Source organism: Cebus imitator, unplaced genomic scaffold, assembly GCF_001604975.1.
Source record: "Cebus imitator isolate Cc_AM_T3 unplaced genomic scaffold, Cebus_imitator-1.0 Scaffold720, whole genome shotgun sequence".
Lineage (NCBI taxonomy): Eukaryota > Metazoa > Chordata > Mammalia > Primates > Cebidae > Cebus > Cebus imitator.
Genome location: NW_016108035.1, coordinates 475,279 through 495,844, shown reverse-complemented (window position 1 = coordinate 495,844; position 20,566 = coordinate 475,279). Strand labels below are relative to the sequence as shown.

At 50.3% G+C, this 20,566-nt stretch overlaps 1 protein-coding gene and 1 long non-coding RNA gene across 2 annotated transcripts in view; one reads left to right on the top strand and one right to left on the bottom strand.

The window, feature by feature from the left end:
* Nucleotides 1-1,469: 1,469 nt before the first annotated feature.
* Nucleotides 1,470-2,223, bottom strand: LOC108296502. The gene is made up of 2 exons (XR_001821888.2): nucleotides 2,111-2,223; nucleotides 1,470-1,866 (listed from the first exon to the last, which is right to left on the bottom strand). It is a non-coding gene; the product is annotated as an uncharacterized LOC108296502 (long non-coding RNA).
* Nucleotides 2,088-20,566, top strand: part of IPPK (inositol-pentakisphosphate 2-kinase) — a 57,947-nt gene continuing 39,468 nt past the window's right edge. The window contains exons 1-4 of the mRNA XM_017518975.2: nucleotides 2,088-2,451; nucleotides 12,112-12,159; nucleotides 14,924-15,019; nucleotides 18,249-18,315. Of these exons, the coding sequence (XP_017374464.1) occupies nucleotides 2,371-2,451; nucleotides 12,112-12,159; nucleotides 14,924-15,019; nucleotides 18,249-18,315 (292 nt within the window). The 5' untranslated portion in view covers nucleotides 2,088-2,370. The remainder of the gene's footprint in view (nucleotides 2,452-12,111; nucleotides 12,160-14,923; nucleotides 15,020-18,248; nucleotides 18,316-20,566) is intronic.

Genomic DNA, 20,566 nt, shown 5'->3' with positions numbered 1-20,566 from the left:
GTCTCAGCCTCCCAAAGTGCTGGAATTACAGGTGTGAGCCACCACACCCAGCCTCCCACACTTTTTTTTTTTTTTTTTTTTTGAGACAGGATCTTACTTTGTCACCCAGGTTAGAGTGCAGTGGCTTGATCAGGGCTCACTGCAGCCTCAACCTCCTGGGCGCATTTCCCGGACACAAGCCATCCTCCCGCCTCAGCCCCACAAGTAGCTGGGGCTACAGGCACAGCTGCCATGCCCAACTAATATTTTATAGAGATGGGGTTTCATCATGTTGCCCAGGCTGGTTTGGAATTTTTAAGCTCAAGCAATCCGCCCACCTGAGCCTCCTAGAATGCTAGGATTACAGGCGTGAGTTACCATGCCTGGCCCCAGCCTCTCTTTTGAGGCCTAAAACGGGGAAAAGAGATGCTCACTCAAAGCCTTCAGCTCATTTTCCTGATTCTCTGGCCTGATTTCACTACAATTCCCAAGGCCTGGCAAGGTGGCCAACCGTTCTGAAAGTTGGGTCTGCAGGTCCTACCTTCTTTGTGAACAACACAACTGCAGATGCTTCACCATGTATACGTCAACCAATGCAATATATTGCAGCAGACCGAATGCCAAAGCACATGTGAGAATCTATTAGGTCAGATTTTTAAAAGATTTGCAAAAGTGTAAAACCATACCATTCCTTTATTTTGGTGGTGGGCGAGGTATATATATTTCCTTTTTTTCTTTTTTTGAGACGGAGTCTGTCACCCTGACTGTAGTGCAATGGCGCGATCTTGGCTCACCACAATCTCCACTCCCTGCGTTCAAGTGATTCTCTTGCCTCAGCTTCCCGAGTAGCTAGGATTACAGGGGTTCACTGTAAGGCCCGTTGCCTCGCTGGGAGCTCGGACACGCCCATCCCTCGCCACTACGTCACCACTCCGCGATCGACATCAACCTCTGCTCCCGGCACCTACCCCGCCATTGGAAAACCCCACAAAGTTTAAAAGAAGCCCCGACAAAACCTGCCCAATAGCATTTTGCTCTGTCCAGGTCCCACTCCCCCTGGGCGGCCCGCTCACCAGAAACCCCGCCTCCCTACCAATAGCAGCTTGCCCCAACCACGTCCGGTTTCCACACAACCAATCAAAACGCCTTCACTCCCTATAAAACCCCACGCCCAGAAACGCCAAGCGCGACTTCCCTGGCCCCTTTCCACGGGTCCATGGAACTTTGCCCGAGTTAAATAAATAGGCATTTAATTTTTTTTATGCTGGTCTCAGTCTCCTCATTCTAAACTCGGCAATAACCCTTACATTCACCACCACACCTGGCTAATTTTTGTAATTTTAGTAGAGACAGGGTTTCACCATGTTGGCTAGGCGGGTCTTTAACCCCTAACCTCAGGTGATCCACCCGCCTCGGCCTCCCAAAGTGCTGGGATTACAGGCGTAAGCCACCGCACCTGGCCATTTACTTTTAAACAGCAACAAAAAAACTTTAAAGCATTTTAACTTATAGTATGGTAACATCGACAGCTATAATCCACATTAGTAAAAGCTTGGGGCCCTCAATCATTTTTACGAGTATAAATTGGTCTTGAGACTAAGAGTTTGGGAAATGCGGTAGCTCTACGAGGCTGTGCCATTCTTGACGCCGAATCAGTGAATTTCGGAGAAGGAAGGTCGTCAGCCCGCCGCCTCATCGCCAAGCTGGAGCCTCGCGCTCCAAATGCGTCCTTCGAAGTCTTCGGCAAAAGCGGGACTGGGGAGTCCAGTCGTGTCGCCAAGCCACGTTTCCTCGCGTGGAAAGCTGGACAATGTTTTCTACCTCACAGGACCACCGAAATGACTGCATTAGGTATCCCCAGAAATGTGCGATGAGTCACATCCTGTTCTACAGAAGAAAAAGCTGAAGCTCAGAGATGCCAAGAGCTTTGCTGGGGTCCCGCGACTAACTGGTTCCAAGACCCAGACACCCTAGCTACCCGGACGCTACAGGTCACAACCCTGCGTCGAACAGCCGCCGGATCCTCCCGCCAGCTACACATCCGGCGCCCAGGCCGGAAGCTTTCCTTCCGGTTCCCAAGACCGCGCTCCGGAAATGAGTCACTCTACCAGTACCTAAGATGGCCGCCAACCTAGCCACCGCCGCGATCACTGGAAGGGACGTGTTGACGAACCCGGAAGTTGCCCAACTCCGCCATGGCAGGCGCTGAGGGCGCCGGGGGCGTGGCTTCCGGCGGCCACAGTCTGTGAGTCGCGGCGGCGGGGTCCAGCCGGGGCGGCAGCTGACAGACGCTCCTCCCCCGACGGCAGCCGCTGGTGCCCAGCTAGGCGGGCGGCCCCCAGCTCGCGTCCCCGCGTCCCAGCCCGCGAGGCGCCAGGGCTGCGCCAGGGCATGGAAGAGGGGAAGATGGACGAGAATGAATGGGGGTACCACGGAGAAGGCAATAAGAGCTTGGTGGTGGCCCACGCGCAGGTGAGTGGCGGAGGTACCGCGCAGGTCCCGGACCTCACTCAGATGGCCGGGATTATCCCGTCCCCATTATCCCTTTCCCCAGCAAGGTCGGTTCCACGTTCCCTACCGTACCTCTCTCCTCCCCAGCCGTTCTTCATTCTCCCACCCTCCAGCATCCCCCCCAATTCCGTGAGTTCCTCATCACCCCAGCGTCTCCTCTCTACTGGGTCAGTCTCGTTCCCCCAGGTCCTTCCTTCTCCCGATCCGTCTCTCGTTCCCTCAGTATTCCCCCTCTCTGTCAGAATCAGTTCCTTGTCCCCCTCGCCGCCCCATCGGTGCCGCGCGCAGCCTCACGCGGTGTCGCCTCCCGCCTGGGTGCCCGCGGGACTGCCAGGCCGCAGTGGGGCGGAGGCTTAGCTGGGCAGAGGGCTCGGGCAGCACTGGAGGAAGAAGCAAAGTGCCCGTGGTGCTGTTATTCTCAGCATCAAAAGAGTTCAGCCTCTTGAAACTACGGAGTTGCTGTTCTTGCTGCTGTTAATAGTAAGGGTACGTGGTCCACAGGTCCCCTTCTCAACCTTTTGGAATTTGAAGAAACCTGAATTCAATGATGGTGAAAGTTTTAGAAACTGCAGTAAGAAGTCGCAAAGGTGAATCCAAGAGTGAAGCATGTGGGTTTGTGTGAGTGCTCAGATCTCTCTGACCTTTTTGCTGCCTGGTACAATCACGCCGGAATGCGGCCGGTTGGGGGTGGGGGAGGAGGGTGAGGGGGGCGGGGAATAGGTGTCATGTAGGGAGGAGTTAGAGCCTGGGTGTTAAAGGCACAGAAATCTCAGTTCTATCACTGCATGGTGGAGGCTCAGTGTCTATATTTTTAAAGTGGAACTAGTAATAGAACTCACTTTGTGGGATTGTTGGAAAGATCAGTTAAGGAAGAACCCATCAAGTTATGCTTAGCAAGTGATAATTGTCATACCCTTGGACACATAGATAAAGTGAAAATAAGAGAGGTTAAGGGCACTGGCCCAGTCCAACAGCTTGTCAGGGATGGTGTAGGTGGTGGAGTACTGCCTTGCTTCTGTTGTTTCTCTGCTGGATGCATTGGTCAGCTGCAGTGTAAGCCGCAAACATCCAGGTAGTCCGAGGTTCTGCTTTTGGGTTTTGCTACTCATTAGCACAGGGAACTAAAGAACAGAGACTACAGGCTTTGCTCAAGATCTTTAGGTGAATATAATGGACCAGGCTAACCTGAAGCCACCCTTCTCTTGTGTAGTCCAAGACTGGGCAAAGTGAGGGATGTTTCCTCGTGACTCCGTTTTGTTGTTGGATTACTGTGCCAATCTCCTGAATCCTTTCCCAAAACAAATGCTGATCTTCCAATTCCTTTGTAAGATTAGATGTATCTCTGCATTTTAGGTAAACCCAAGGCGTTCTTTAGTGAGGGCTGATATATTAAGTTTCAAAAGTGGTGGCAGATGTAGCAGCAATTTTCAGGCTTGGAGCAAAAGGACACCCATGTTGAAAGGGCAGAGGCTTTGAGGAAGTTGCCTCTGGCATTTGGATCTCTCTGTATGTCCCTGACAAGTATGTGTCCACCCTCTTCCCTGAGCAGGCATCTCCAGGGCATCCTGGCCCTCCCCTGTTGCACAGTTCTGATTGTAATGATTGTTTCTTTTTTCTTTCACATTTTCAAATTTACCTACAGCTGCCAGGCTATTCTAGACCTATGCTACTCATGCTTTTTTTTTTTTTTTTTTTTTTTTTATTTTAGATGGGGTCTCGCTCTGTCTCCCATGCTGGAGTGCAGTGGCCCAATCTCGGCCCACTGCAACCTCTGCCTCCTGAGTTCAAGCAATTTTCCTGCCTCAGCCTCCCAAGTAGCTGGAAATACAGGCGCCTGCCACCATGCCTGGCTAATTTTTTTGTATTTTTAGTAGAGATGGGTTTCACCATGTTGGCCAGGCTAATTTCAAACTCCTGACCTCAAATGATCTGCCCGCCTTGGCCTCCCAAAGTGCTAGGATTACAGGTGTAAGCCACTGTACCCAGCCTCGTTCTTTATTTTAAATCTAAATTTGCTTTACCATGCTAATTTCTGCTTGGTTGTTGTTTTTAGCTTATCATTTGAAATTGAAGATTATCACTGCACCTAGTCTCATAAGAAAATGTTTCCCATCAAGTTAAGGTCAGACAGAGCCTCTGCCTGATATAGTAACCTGAACCAAGCCTGGCCCACCAGCTCTGTCCTGTGGCATATTTGCTTAGGCTGTAGACCGAGGAGGAGAGAGCAATTCCTGAAAGGCAGCTTTTTAGGACCTGTTGAGTTCGAGCAGACAGTGTGTGTCAGTGGGATAGAAGACGGGTGAGGGAGAACAGGAGGAGTCTGTGGTCTCGTCCCAGGGATGCTGAGCGTGTACACAGCCTCCCTCCAGCTGGGTGTGGGGGCAGGTGGACCCTGCTACTCTGCTCAGCTCCTTAGATCCACCTCATTCAGTCCAAGAGAGAGGGAGGCCTTTGCCAAGTTTTTCCAGATAAGGAGAGTGTTGCTTTCTCTGAGAGGGCATCAGCTCTTCTCACAATTGAAAGGTCCATAATGAGTCCTGTGCTGACTGCCATCCCCTCCACTGTGAGAACATGCTGCATCTTCAGCCAGCCTGAGCCCGTCGTGCAGGAGCTGAGGGTCTAGGTAAGGAGATCTGCATGGTCATTGGCTATCAGCACTAAAAGGAGCGTGTGTGATGTTCTCTCTGTGGTATACAAACATGGGATGAGAGAGAGTTTTCTGTGGAGCACAGGACTTGTAGGAAATGGGGCCTGGGGATAGGTGTGGGCTGCAGGAGGGTGGGCAGGAAGGTAAGCAGCAGGCCAACCATAGAGAGGCATTTAAAGGTGTTCCTGACAGAAGGTGGTCAGCTTCCCCAAGGCCCTTCCTCTCAGAGATGGCCCAGGACGATTCTCATTTTGCCTGTCAGTTTGCATTCTGCCTCTGTTTGGGATGGTTGTGCACCTGAACTTTCCCAGGTTCAGGTAACCACGATATTCTCTGCCTTGTGTGGCACAGACCCTGTGGCATGCTTGAGAGGCTCTCAGCAGCCTGGCATGTCCCCTGGTGGGTGTCTGGAACTCCAGACACTTACCCCATGGAGGCTCCTTGGGCAGGGGCACTTCCCATCTGGACACAGTTTCCTCACTGCAGACCGAAGGTATAGTACTTGGGCTAGTAGCCACATCTCAGGTTAGTGAAGTTCACAGGCTGCCCCTTTATGCACTGCCGCTGGATTTCTCTCCTGTGTGGCACCTGCACCTGCCTCCTTCACCTTCAGCTGGTTGGTTTTGGCTCAGTGCCCTGTCCTGTGAAGGTCATTTTAGGTTTGGTTTGTCATTCCATCTCCTAGGTGTCCAGATCTGGATCATGTGCTTGCCTGGGGCACTGACTCCCTTCCAGAACACCTCAGCCTTGGGGAGCAGAGGCGGAAGGTGGCCCACTCCCGTCATGACACTAAGCTGTCACGATGTTTTCCGTCTTACTGACAGAGGTAACATGGAAGACTTTGCCATTTAGTCAGCTTACCAACAAAGAACATTGATCACATGTGTGGACAAAGCTGCTCACTTCCAGTTGTTCCAGTTTTGTAAACTTTCCGAGTCTGAGAGCTTCAGACCATTTTTGCAAATTGTTTTGGTGCCTGGGGAGATTTGGTGTCTTTTTGGCACCTGTTTGGTGCCTGGGGTATTTGGGCATTGAAGGTGTGAAGTTCAAGCAGTCAGGTACCCTTTTACTGTTTCTGTTCTCATCTTGTGTTTTAAGATTTCTGGTTCATAGATCATATATATATATATGTTTTTTTTTTTGCCATACAGCATTATTTTGTGTATTAAAATTTTAATAATTTAGATGATTATTTTGTAGTGGATGGATTAAGTAAAGGATACTAGATTCCACTTCATATGTGGAAGTGTTTACAATGTTACATAGAAAAAGCAGGTTACAAAAGAAGATGGATAATGTGATTATAATTATAAAATAACTGGAAGAAAATACATGAAAATGTTCTAAGTGGCTATAACTGTGATAGTATCATGAATCACTTACCCTTTTTTTTGTTTTTTAAATATTTTCTAAATTTCCTACAATGGATATGTATGATACTCGGGAAAAAAGATTAATTTCTGAAAAGTTTATGCTCTTTGATTTACTAATTTCTGTTCTAGCAGTCTGTTCTAAGGAGATAATTAGAAACATAAATAAAGATCTCGTACACAAAGATATCCATTACAGAATCAACTTAGAACAGGTTAGGTGGAAAGCCGCTGTCCAGTCCTTTAGGACTGTTAATTGGGTCATACTTCCTGCTGTGGATGCTGGAAGCACATACGTTTATGACCCCGGTTTTTTCCAGCTGTATAATATATTCCCCCAGACCAGGGCCACTCCCTTTTAAAGTTTTTAGCTGGACCTAGTTGAAATAGCCTTAGCTTTCCATTACAGCCAGCATTTTGTTTAAACCAGTGACGTATTCTTCATTTGGGATTTTTAATGGTGGTGTTCTAGGCTGATGCAGCTGATGTGGCTTCTGTCCTAGGAAGTTCCTCCTTGTCTCATCAGAGCTCATTGGAGAGCTGTGCTTGTGGCTCCCTCTTTGTTTATTCCTTTCTTTGTATCTGCAGTTGTGTGATGAGGTCTGCTTTTTGGTGACTGTCAGCCCTGTGACGGTGCGTCTCTGGCACTTGGGGGTTTGTCGGTTTGGCCTGGGCTCACTTCCTACTTTTATACCTTCTGAGGTGACATGTCCACTTTCCTTGCCTGACTGAGCCTCCTTCTTGGTCAGAATTCAGTCAGAGCAAAGCTCCTCAGTGACTTCCTCTGTCTTCTGAGAACTGCGATCCAGGAGGTTGAGGAAAGCATTATTTCTGTGTCTGCAGAGAGCAAGGTTGTACCTTGGGCCTGGCCACTTCTGCCTTATTACCAAGCAGTTGGGAGATCTGAGGGCCCCGACTTGCTCACACTTCCCTGTGGCCCTCACTGTGAGCCTCAAGGCAGCCCTACTTCCCCTTTACATGGTGTCAGGCTTATCGTGCCTATAGGGGTCAGTCCCACACACAAGGTGTACCTGTCCCCACGGGCCTCCCCATGTTCTGGTAGTAGTATGGGTGGTATGTGACCTCCCCCATGGCCCACACCTGCGCCTGCTTCAGTCCTGCAGAGGACACCATGAAGTCAGGATGGAGTCGCCAAGGCTTGAGAAGGACGTGCCCCACACAGGTTGGATAAGGGGCCAGCACCTACTGTGCCCTACCCCAAGGCCGCATCCAGTCTGGCCTTCCTGCTTTTGCCTGCAGAGTACTGGGCTCCCATCCTCCACAGGCATCTTGTGATGTCACGTCTTCATCCTGTGTCAAATGGGCTTTGTATTTCTATCTGAGGCTGTACATTCCCCGCTGAAGCCAAGCTGCACCCTTGGAGCACCTCCTGTTGGAGCCAGTACTGTAAGCTCTGCTTCTTGTCCCCTCCACGGTCCTGCGCGTCCTGGACATGCCTTTCTGGTTGGGTTTGCAAAGGTGAGCGACTTCGGCACCTCCTGCCCCTGGTGACTGACAGACCCTGGACAGCCCTCTTCTCTGGCTGGGACAGAGCCGGAGCTGTCGGGTGAGGTGAGAAGAGTCTACAGGGAGGGCAGCCTCTTTAGACTGCACATTTGGGATCCCCCACGGCCCCTCCTAGGAGTCTATCTTGACAATTTGGGAGCCAGAGCTGAGTGTTGCTTCTAGAAGGCTGGGGCAGCATCCTGAGGGGTGACCCCTGCTGCTGTTGTCTTTTTCTGTCTTCCCTGCCCACGAAAGTTGTCTGATCTCAACTTCAGGTTATCTCCTTAGCCTGTTGGGAGACTTGACCTTGGTCCTTGTCCTTTGACGGGTCTCTGGAACAGCTGATTTGTGGGTGATACCCCTCCAGAGTGAGTTCCCTGTGGATGACAGGAAAGTCTCTCCTTATCTGTCCTGAAAGGCTCTTCTAGTTAGTAGCGTCAATTCTACTCATAAGGTGCCCCCTCAGGCTTTCCATTGGCAGGTGTCCATTTTAATATATTGGGGGTTTTGTGGCCTTCTATTTTTATTTAAGACCAATTATTGCTTCTTCCCTCTAAAAATATAGAATATCAGAAGGAAGGAAGTGAAAAACACCCAGTATTTCTCCATGAAGAGAACAGCTTTTGTTAACACTTTGGTGCACTTTCTTCTTGTCTTTTTTTTCTACTTATTGTCAAGCACCGCTTAACACCAGGGATGCATTCTGACAGCTGCATTGTTGGGTGATGATGTTGTCACAGAACGTCATAAAGTGCACTCACACCACTTTCCCAGCCATGGGTGCCCCTTGGACTCACTGCGTCTTTCTGCTAATGAGAGCCGCTACGGTGTTAATTTTTCACCTGTTTCCTGCCAGCTGCCTGCCTGAGGGTAGTGGGGCCCTGTGGCCTATGCATTACTGAAGCTCTCAGCCTGGTACATCTTGGGGACCACTCACCTCAGCCAGCCCAGTCTGATCAGGCCCCTCACATGGGGCACTTGGCATGGGTTGTACAGGATAGGTGAGCTGAGTGTGTCTGAGTTTTGGTGTTAATGAGAACTGGCTGATACTGCAGTTTCCCTGGGAGAGTGTGGGTAGGTGGGTTTCTTGTGTCAGTTTTTGGATGATAAATGGGTGGGTGGAGAAAGCAGTTTCCCTTGAAATGGACAAATCTCTGTATTCAGGTTTCCTTGGTTGGTTGTGGCTCTTGGGCTCCATAATGGGAAGGCATAGCAGGAGATTTCCCATGCGTGACAGCAGGGAGGCCAAGCCACTGTGTTTGGATGTGATGATGGAGGAAATGTGAGGAAGGGGCTGGGAGGGCCGAGAGGGAAGGCTGCTTCAGGCTTCTCGTCCCAGGCTTGGAAGGCCTGTGTGTTACCCTCTCCTGAGGGGCAGCACAGTAGCCAGTGCCCCCAGCCCCTGCCAGTGACTCAGCAGCAGTGAGGAGCCTGGCCACCAGAAAGACTCACAGAACCTCCCAGTGTCCAGGCCCTCCTCTGAACTCGGCTCTACTCCACATGACCTTGACTTTTGCAGTCAAGGCCTTGATCTTGATCAAGGCTTCTCTCCAGACTGAGGCTGGGCCAGCAGGTGGGGCTGGACCTGGGTTTTCTGAGACCACTTCCCTCATTCTGTAGACTGGGACTCAGTTGCCCACCTTGGAGGGAGAGACAGCTAGAGATGATGAAGTTTAGGAGTGTAGCCTGGGGCCTGAAGTGCTGGTGCTAGCACCTGCTGGCTATTGCAGTAATAATTATTAAGTGCTAGAGGGAAGAATAATGTTATTTTATTATCCACAAGGACTGAGGACTAAGTCCTGCAATCATTTAGGCTCTGACATGTTTTTCTCCTGGGACCTGTGTATGTTTTTTCTTTGTATAATGCCCTGTACAACTTATTTTTTTTTTTATTTTTCTTTGTAAGCCAGATAATGGCTTTCTGAATGAACTTCTACTTTATGTGAATAGTTTTGTGTGTAATCATAATGCACAGGAAATTTATAATTTCCATTTATGAATAAACAGAAAAGACTACTTGTTCCCGCCTTTCCTGGCAACACAGTGGCAGGGTACTTTGGAAAGCTGAGTCTGTATTAGCAGCTGAATGCTGCCAGGTCAGGGGGTCCTGTGTTCTTGTAGTTAGTATTTCTGTTCATGGGCCCAGTGAATTCCTTCTTCTGAGGCTGCAGCAGGGAATTTCTGCGATGAGAAAGCTCGTGTGTCTTGGCGTGGCATCACCCTGCTCAGGACTGCTTTGCTGCAAAAGTCCGTTGTACAGCTTTTGAGTTAGTTCCGTGATAAACCGAGAGAGGCCTTGCTTTCCTGTAGATGCTGCAGAGCTCTGTGCATGCAGTCTGGCGGGTGAGTAGGCTGGGTGGCGGGGTTTGCCCTATGTGAGGGACGGGGAGAACTTGCACCATGGCATCGTGGGTCAGTCTACACTGGTCAGGTATTTAATATAATATATTTTCGTATTGTGTTAATTTTCAAGCGTGACCAGGATTACTCTGGTAAACTTACTAATTTTCCTCAATCACACTTACACGTCACTAGTAAAGTGTCGCTGAATGCCTGCTATCAGTGGAGAGCTGTTCTGTATTTGGTGCCTAATTGTTGGAGGGCGGGTCAGGCACACTCGAATAGCACACACCATCATGTGCAGGTGAGGATCAAATGCACTTTCAGGGGAGCGAGCTTCTGGAGAGCCGACTAGAATTAGGATTTCTGTTGATCAACTTCTGTCTTCCCTTAAATTTTTGTGGAATTATAGTTCTATCAAAATGATCCTTAGGCAGTCATTTCCCATGATTGATTGTTGATACCTGCCTTCAGCTTGGGAGGGGACAGCGGTACCATGCGTGCCATTGGTCTTGGCTTCCCCAGGTCTCAGCTTGGGGCTCAAGGAGGGGACAGCTGTCTGCAGAACAGCAAGCCAGGAGCATGGCACTGGCTGGGAATTGGAGCTCAGTAAGAGGGGCCCTGGGGGCTGGATGCTTGGGATTTAAGAACAACAATGTACATTGTCTAAGTGGGGCCATGGGGAGCTGGCAGGGGAGTCTGGCTTGGTCTCCATAGGGCCTTTGTTGTTCCTTAGGCATCTTTTGATCTAGAAAATGGCCTTTTCTAAGCCTTCATTGCAGCCTGCTTCCTCCCACCTGCCTAGGCTTTGCTCTGTGGCCTCAGCCGGGGCGCTACCCAGGGCGTTGGACCTCCCACCCTTGCACTGCAGTTAGAACCCATCCCAGGCACATTCTTCTTCCTGCATATATGTTCTTATAATGTATTTTTTGAACATTTAAAAAATTGGAATATTCAATATAAAGATAAATTTTTAAAAAATGATTGTAATCATTGCTACTTGGATATGTTGTTACACTTGTGCTGAATGTCCTTTTAGATGATTTGATGTAGACAAATCATACTCATTTTATTAAAAAATTTTTATTTTAAAAACTTGAAGTTTAACATACCTACAGAAAACTACTCAGATCATGAGTATAGCTTAATTATCACAAAGTAAGTGGACCCATAATCCTCTGACGAGTCCCTTCTAGTATCTTCCTCAGCAACTGTTCATGCACGTCCAAGGGGTGGGCACAAGGGGTCAATGTTACCTGTTTTCTGAACTTGATGTAAGTAGAATTATGCCCATATATGTGTGTGTGTGCGTGTGTGTTTCTCTTTTTATGAAAATAGGCTCATTCTGTAAGCCCTGTTCTGTAACTTTCTTCGTTTAGCAATATGTGATGACCACAAATCTGTGTCTGTAAATACTGATCTTTTTATAAATCACTGACTGGTTTGAAATATGTCCCACTGTGTTTAAACCATCTCATTATTGTTGGGCATTTAGGTTATTTTCATTTTATTTATTTCCTTAAGATAAAGTCCTGGGAGGGGCTAGTGGGTTGGAGGCTGAAGGTTCCTGGTAGTCTTGCTGCCCAGCGTGCCTTTGCTGGGTCCCAGCCCTGGCCTCCCCACCCTGGGGGCTTTCCAGCCTCTTGGGCTTGGTACCTCATTGTGGGCTTTGTCCACTGAGGATGGGACCCCCAAACTGACAGCTTGCACCTTGGCTTTTAGCAATTACTAATCACACTTTGTTTTATTTTCCAACAGCGCTGTGTCGTGCTGCGTTTTCTGAAGTTTCCTCCAAATAGGAAGAAGGTAAGGTGGGTAGGTTTACACCCAGACATTACAATAATTATTTAAGAAAACTGATTTTTTTTTTTCTGATGTAGAAATATTGATGCTAGTTGTAGAATTCAAAGATGATACAAACATTTAGTGCAGAAAGTGGTGTGTCCATCATTCCTCATGTAAAACTGACTGGGCCCAGCACGTTGACCCGTGTGTCACTGTGGTAGTCCATGTGGCGCTCAGCCAGGAGTTGCCCTGGCCTGGCATGCAGGTCCTGTTCAGAGGGCCCTGCTTGTGGCAAGGACCCCAGGACCAGGCAAGCTTTGCCTTGCCGAGTTCCTTAGCACTTGCTGCCTCAGTTTCCCCATCTGTGGAATTGTATGTATGAAAATGGAGTCTCCAGTGCTGGGGTAGACATTGCATGGGAGTGTTAAACATTGCAGCAGGAGGGGGTCGTTAGGTTTCTGTTTGCTGAGTCATTCAAAGAAAATACTGTGGACCACCTGTAGAAAAGCATTGCCCTCTCATTTTTGGCCACCCGAGTTGCAACTTTCTGTGCAAATCTCTGTTGGTCCTGGGGTGCGCACCGAGTCATGGAGGCTTCCTGCATCCACAGCCCTCTCTGCTCCCCATCTGATACTTGTGGGTCCTGTGCGCGGACACATGCAGCTGAGCTGGGGGTGAGCTCCTGGACAGTCGCTGTCCCTCAGTGGGGGCAGGCGGAGGCTGGCTCGGGCGAGGATATATATGGGGCTAATGAGTCACTGCCCCTTGAGAGCTCCTGGGAGATGGCAGGTTGGAGCGTCTGAGGTAGAGGTCATCGAAAGGGATGCCGGGCGGTGGTGGTCGGTGGAGGTGACAGCTGCTGCGTGGGCACAATAGAAAGGGAGGAGAGAGCCATGGGGGAGAGCTGGGGTGTTGCCATTAGTGGGGCCACAGTGGGTTTGGGGTCAAGCTGGGCAGGGAGAGGAGGATGGGAGGGCTCCACTGTCTTGCAGTTTCCACCTCAGCTGCTGAAGAGAAACAGGTCTAGGTGGTTCTGGTTTGTGGAGCGCATCCCATGGAAACAAAGTCCCTGCGGCTGCCTCCAGCCTTCTCTGTCCCCTTCTTTGCCCCATTCAGTGACTGCAGAGCTCAAACCACCCTAACTTTAACTCCCCCGAGGCGTGGCATCTGTGGACCTCTTCAGATCTTCTGTGTGGAGTGACCGGGGCAGTGTCTGCCAGGCAGCAGTTAGCTACATTTCCTCTGTAAATGACATAGTGTGACACACTGTGTGATCAGTGGAGACTTGCGTGGTCACTTTTCTGTTGACCAGGGGGACTTTTTAAATTTTTATTTTGAGACAGAGTCTCTGTTGCCCAGGCTGGAGTGCAGTGGTGTAATCTCGGCTCACTGCAACCTCTGCCTCCCGGCTTCAAGTGATTCTCCTGCCTCAGCCTCCCGAGTAGCTGGGATTACAGGCACCCACCACCACGCCCAGCTAATTTTTGTATTTTTAGTGGAAATGGGGTTTTACCATGTTGACCAGGCTGGCTTCGAACTCCTGACCTCAGGTGATCTGCTCGCCTCGATCTCTCAAAGTGCTGGGATTATAGGTGTGAGCCACCATGCCTGGCCAGTGGGGATTTTTTGTCAGAAACTGACTGCAGCTGTACTGGGCCACTGGGTGTGTTCTGGAGTTTTCTGTCAGGCTTAGTTCTGACTGATCTTGTTGCATGAGCACAGGACACCTGCACATGCTGTACCTGGCGGGGCACAGCTGGGTGTGGGCGGCAGGTTCTCCAGAGGCTGCGGGCGCACAGGGCAGCTGCTCAGTCCTGGGACCTTCTTGAGCATGAGCCAGGTGCTGGGCACCTCCAGGCCTGCCCTGGATGGGGGCCCACAAAGGCAGGTACCTGCAGGCAGTAGTGAGACTGCCAGGCCAGCCTTTGTGGATGTCTTCCTGAAGCAGCCTACTAGGGGCCCTCTGGGCTTCTCACTTTTGAGACAGGCTGAGGGAGGAGGGGATGATTTCTTGTCTCAGCTAGTTTTATCACCTTACTGACTCTTTAAGAACCTCTGCCTGGGGAAGGAATATTCTACATTTGGCCGGGCGCGGTGGCTCACGCCTGTAATCCCAGCACTTTGGGAGGCTGAGGCGGGTAGATCACGAGGTCAAGAGATCGAGACCATCCTGGTCAACATGGTGAAACCCCGTCTCTACTAAAAATACAAAAAATTAGCTGGGCATGGTGGCGCGTGCCTGTAATCCCAGCTACTCAGGAGGCTGAGGCAGGAGAATTGCCTGAACCCAGGAGGCGGAGGTTGTGGTGAGCCGAGATCGCGCCATTGCACTCCAGCCTGGGTAACAAGAGTGAAACTCCATCTCAAAAAAAAAAAAAAAAAAAAAAAAAAAAAAGAATATTCTACATTTAGTGGCTAAAGAGTAAAATCTCTTTAGAGATTGGGATGTGAAACGTCAGAGGTTTTCAAAGCCACATTGCTTGGAGGGTGTGTGTAGGGGTTGCTTTGGGAGAAGGGCAGACGGGAGGCGGCGTCAGCACAGTCCTCAGATTGCTACCTTTCCAAGCCTCTGGGCCAGGAAGATGGCATGGTAGGGGAGGGACGCTGGTGGGGAGGGGCACTGGGGACCTTCTTCTGGATCTGAGGGTCGTCACCAGGGTTCTGTCTGTGGCTGGGGCATCCCCCTGCCTGTGGCAGGATCTGTGGTGGTTTTTACCTCTCCCCTTAAGCCAGGCTCTGCTGGGAGGTCCCATCACGAAGGCTGTCCTGTGCTTTTCTCTTACAGACCTCGGAAGAGATATTTCAGCACCTGCAGAACATAGTGGACTTTGGCAAAAATGTCATGAAGGAGTTTTTGGGGGAGAACTATGTTCATTGTGGGGTAAGTACTTTTTATTCTTGGGCACATTTTGCGTTACCACCACCAACTTTCCAATGATGATGTGGAACTTTGTGCTTAATGATAACCCGTGGCCAGCTAGTCTCCATGTGTTTCTCATTTGCTGTGCTGGGTGGCAGCAGAGCGGATACTGCATTTTCTCTGCCTGTCTGAGAAGCATGGGGTTCAGAGGGCCCACGTGAGCCCCTGCTCTTTAGGGTCCATCTTCACTGGCCCTCCTGGAGGCTCCTGCTCAGTGGGGGCTCTAGAGTAGCATCCAGTACCACTGAGTCCCAAGGAATGGCTTTCGTCTCTGACCCTGGGCACCACTGAACACAGGAGGCCCTACATAGGAGGATGGCAGGGCCTGCTGGGGCTGTCCTGGGGGTGGGTCATCACATCTGGGAAGGGCCTTGGCTGCTCAATGAATGTTAAAAGCTGGGGTTTAGAGAAAAGCCGTGGGAGTCCCTGGGCATTGCCGCCTGTGCTGAGGTCTGTGGGAACCAACCAGGGATGCCGGCCATGGCTCACCCCTTGCCTGGGTCTGTCCTCTGAGCAGAACTTTAGTTTTGAGGCCTGGACAGGCCCCTGGGTCCCACCCTACTGCGGCTGCTGCGGGCACATGGCTTGCCTCCAGCCTGTTCACTGCACTGTCGTGGTGTTGGGCACATTGGGAAGTCACAGTTCCCCTTTTAGGAAGATTCGTGGAGTTTTTCCCCAGGGCATGTCCCTTGGATTGTTCTGTGCCGTGACCAGTTTTCTTCTTGAGGAAGGAACATTCTTGGGGATGATATCCGCCGGAAGCCTCTGTGGCAGGAGGACTCGGGTGGTGATGGCCCTTGTTGGCCAGGGGCATTGACAACCTGGTGACCTGGTGGGGTGAGCACTGGGCACTGCTCTGAGGGAGGGGAAAGGAGGGGGAGCATTTCTGGCAGTGAGCACTCTGGCTCTGGGTTTGTCCCCAGTGGGAAGGGTCACAATAAATGAACCAGCAGCATACAGGGCTCAACCCACAAGGCCACCTTTGAGCGCATTTTCTCCACCTTAAGATACCAACAAAGTGAAGCAGAGCTTGCTTGCACTGCTGGTGAGCGTGTCCCAGACGGACAGCCGCGAGGCTCTGGCACAGTGGGAAAGTGGGCACAGAAGGAAGAACAAATGTGTTGGCAAGTTAGGCAAAGCGTAGTGTTTCCCTTCTGTTTGTTTTGGGGCAAGATCCAACCAGGGACAAGATCCAAGAGACAGGGACAGGCACACCCTGGCTCTGGGCCCTGCCCAGTAGGGGTGGCATTGATCTAGGCCTATCTCCAGTGCTGGGTTTGGGAGCTGGAGAGTTTAGGAAATCAGGATGGGGTAGAAGCTGCTTGCCTCATTCTTCCATTGTTGCTGGAGGAGTCTGAAAGCTCAGAAGTCCCACCTCGCTGCTGTGGGCCAAATCCTGGTGAGGTTGGATGCTCTCAGGCACTGGCCTCAGCTCCGTTGGAAACTCGCATGCTGACAGTTCTGTGCCATAGCCCAGTTTTCAGGCTGGGCACATGAGGAGTGAAGGGCAGCCAGGCTGGTGGCTGTTTGTCCTTCTGAGCAGTCATCCCTTTGCCATTTGGAGGATGATGCCTGGAGGTCCTCCCACATCTCAGCACCCAGGTTACAGGAAGCTCAGTGGGAATTCCAGGGAATAGCTCCAGGAGGGGACTTCTGTGGGCTTCCCTCTGGTCCTCTTAGGTGAATGCCTTATGCAGGAGCTGGTTGGTGCCATCCTCACGTGGTTGGACAGTGGCATGGTCCACACTCGACAATGTGGTCGGACTTTTAAGAGGATGCTTACTGTCAGCATTTGTTTGTTTTTGTTTTTTATTTTTGAGACAGGATCTTGCTCTGTCACACAGGCTGGGGTGCAGTGGTGCAGTCATGGCTCACTGCAGCCTCAACCTCCCAGACTCAAGTGATCCTCCTGCCTCAGACCCCCCTCCCTAAGTAGCTGTGACTACAGGTGCACACAACCACACCCAGCTAATTTTATTTATTTATTTATTTGTAGAAATAGTGTTTCACCATGTTGGGCAGGCTGGTCTCGAACTCTTGGGCTCAAGTGATCAGCCTGCCTTGGCCTCCCAAAGTGCTGGGATTATAGGTGTGAGCCATGCACCAGGCCAACATTTATTTTGACTTTAAACACAGATATGCTTATTATAAAACCAATGATTCACAGCTGTTGAAAATAAACCCAGGTATGCGTTTCACCTGGGTGACTGTGAGTTCAGGCCGTGCGTGGGTAGACAGCGGTGTGAAAGGTCGTTGCCAGGTATGTGGACCTGAGACCTGCGTGGCCGTGATCTCTCCCAGACGTATGTGCTGTGTGGTGGGGGCCCAGGCAGAGTGAGGGCCTCTTGTGATTCTGGGTGATAGTTCTCAAATACGAGGCATCCAGCATCAGCATCTGCGCCTTTTGTGCTTTTGCTTTCTTTAACGTGGAGCAAGAACTTGGACTTCCTTGAGATGATCCGTAGGGTGGAGAAGGCATCTCAGTGGGCAGGATCCCAGCATTTTTAGCCTAGCAGATCTTCTGTGTCCCTTTGAGACTTTTTCAGAAGTCACAATTCTGCCACCCTGGAAACACGATAGGATGGCAAAGATGGTGAGCAATGTGGCTTAAATAAAAACCTTTCATTTGGGAAACTGCACAGAAAAGCCATGTGGAGGAAAATGCTGGACATTGGTTATGCTGCGTGCTCCAGGGCTGAGTAGGCACAGGCCGTCTTCCTGGAATGAGTGATTGCCTCAGATGCCGAGCTGCTCCTCAGGTGGGAGCGTGAGGTCCTCAGGTTGTCTGAGTGGTCAGCAAGGGTCTTCCACATGGTCTAAGAACTGCTCTGGGTCCATAAATGCTATAAAGACCAGAAGGGGCTCAGCCGGGTGCTCTCTGGCAAGGGATGCTGGCCTTGATGCTGGTCACCACTGTGGGCCCAGCCATTCTGAGATCTGGCCACCCTGATTGCAGTGAAATATTGGTGTCTCTAATTAACCTGGACATGTCCTGAAAATAATAGAACAGCTTTTATTCCCAAAACCCACACACTGATTTTTTTTTTTTTTTTAGCAGTAAACTTTAAAAAAAATAAATACATATAACATAAAAACCTACAACTCAACTGTGTGTAAGTATGCACTTCTGTGGCATCGTGCTTATGTCATTGTTCAGTTCACACTGAGAATTTCGTGTCTTTTCTTACAGGAAGTTGTACAGCTACCTTTAGAGTTTGTGAAACAGCTTTGTTTAAAGATACAATCTGAAAGACCAGGTAAGGGTGTTTCGCTTGTTTCACTTACAAATATTGTTTGTGATTTAAAATATTTCATTTGAAAAGTGTTTGAGAGGCTGGGCGTGGTGGCTAACGCCTGTAATTCCAGCACTTTGGGAGGCTGAGGTGGGCAGATCAGATCTGGAGGTCAAGAGATTGAGACCATCCTGTCCAACATGGTGAAACCCTGTCTCTACTAAAAATACAAAAATTAGCTGGGCGTGGTGGTGCACACCCGTAGTCCTAGCTACTTGTGAGGCTGAGACAGGAGAATCGCTTCAGCTGGGGACTTGGAGGTTGCAGTGAGCTGAGATCTTGCCACTGCAGTTCAGCTTGGCTGCAGAGCAAGACTCCATCTCAAAAAAAAAAAAAAAAGTGTTTGAAATGATATATTTGAAACATGCAGTTTTCAGTAATCCTTTTGCCAGAAACTTCATTATCAGGGTAGAAATCCTGAGAGATCATGGATACAATTCTCTATATCAGAAAACCAGAGTGTGCCCAGAATATGTGATGAAGAACCAATTAACACGGGCACAGTGGCTCTTGCCTATAATCCCACCACTTTGGGAGGCTGAGGTGGGTAGAGGTGTCAGGAGTTCAAGACCAGCCTGACCAACATGGTGAAACCCCGTCTCTACTAAAAAAAAAAAAATACAAAAATTAGCTGGGCATAGTGGCGGGCACCTGTAATCCCAGCGACTCAGGAGGCTGAGGCAGGAGAATCACTTGAACTTGGGAGGTGGAGGTTACAGTTAGTGGTGATAACGCCACTGCACTCCAACCCCATGCAACAGAGTCAGACTACGTCTCAAACAAAAAAGAGCCAGTTAATACAACAGAAAACAGCATGAGAGAGGAGCTGGAGGTGGAGGGTCTGGGACAGACTTAGGAAAGGGAAGGGTCCCTGGGGGGCCCTGGGAGAGGCAAAAGGAAACTGGGTGACCTGAGCTTCAGGAGGGAGGGCCTGGCCCAGGAGGGTATGCAGCCCTGGGAGCTGCCCCCAGCTGGAGGCTAGCGCAGATCCATGGGTCCGTGCTTTTCTGAGGAATAGGGAAACCAGGGGCCTTCTGTGGCATCACCTTCCCCATCCCCATGCCGTCCTTCCCCAATCCCCTCCCATCCCTTCACCCCTCCCTTTCTCCTCCATCCCCACCCACACCCTTTTCTGCACTTGCTGGTGGTTTTACTGACAGGAACAAGGTCAAAGCTTTTTTTTCAGTCAGTCACCAAAGAAATTTCATGAGTTGAGGGTGGAAATGCCTCTGCCCGGAGCACAGCCAGGCAACGAGGGTGTGGAATTGGCCAGTATCAATTGTTTTCCTTATTTGATTTGGGAAATGAAAGCAGACCATTCTGTGGGTCTACCGTCTCTGGCTGGGGCAGGGAGGAGTGGGCTTCATGCTGTGGCAAAAGTTGGGGAGGCGGGAAGGCCACAGGACAGGGGCTGGGCTCCAGTTCCTCCTCCCAGTGAAGGCAGTCTGAGGCCGGCTCTAGGGTGCTGCCTGCGACTGCTCTGATACTCAGCCTGCCATTTCATAACAACCATGGGAGGTCTAACCACACCACAGTGATAAGAAGCAGTCTTGGAGTAAGGCTCGTTACGTTAAAGGAGGAAAGCCTGTCCCTGGGGTGCCTGGAGCCCAGGCATATTTGGCTCTGTCCACACTACGGCTTCCAGCAGATTTGGTGCTGGGGAAATACTGGTGCACTGGGGACTGGGAAGGGCCGAGATGTGAGAAAAGGTAGGGCCTGCAGCCCCCTCCTCTTCCAGTTCCTGGGCTAAAGGTGTTATGGAATTAGAGGACCATCCCCAAGACCACCCTAAGGATTGATAATATGCTAGAAGGACCAATAGAACTTACTGTTTTACTCATGCTTATGGTTTATTACAGGAAAAAGATAAAGATGGAAGCAGCCAAGGGGAGAGGTGCAGGGGTGGGGTCTGGGAGAGACCTGGCATGAGCTTCTGGGTGTCCTCTCCCTAGGAATTATGTGGGCAGCATTCACTCTCCTATCGACCATGTGTGACACACACATGGAATGTGCCCACCAGGAAGCTCACTAGCTCTTGGTGTCCAGAGTTTTCATTGGGGCTAAGGCACATCGACATGGCTTACCATCTGTGTGGCTGACTACAGTCTCCAGCCCCTCCAGTGCTTGAGCTGATACCGCAAGGCCTGAAGCTACCCCTTCTATAAACCAAGTTGTTACTGTGTGTGTCCCACAGCCCCCAGGGAAACATGAGGTT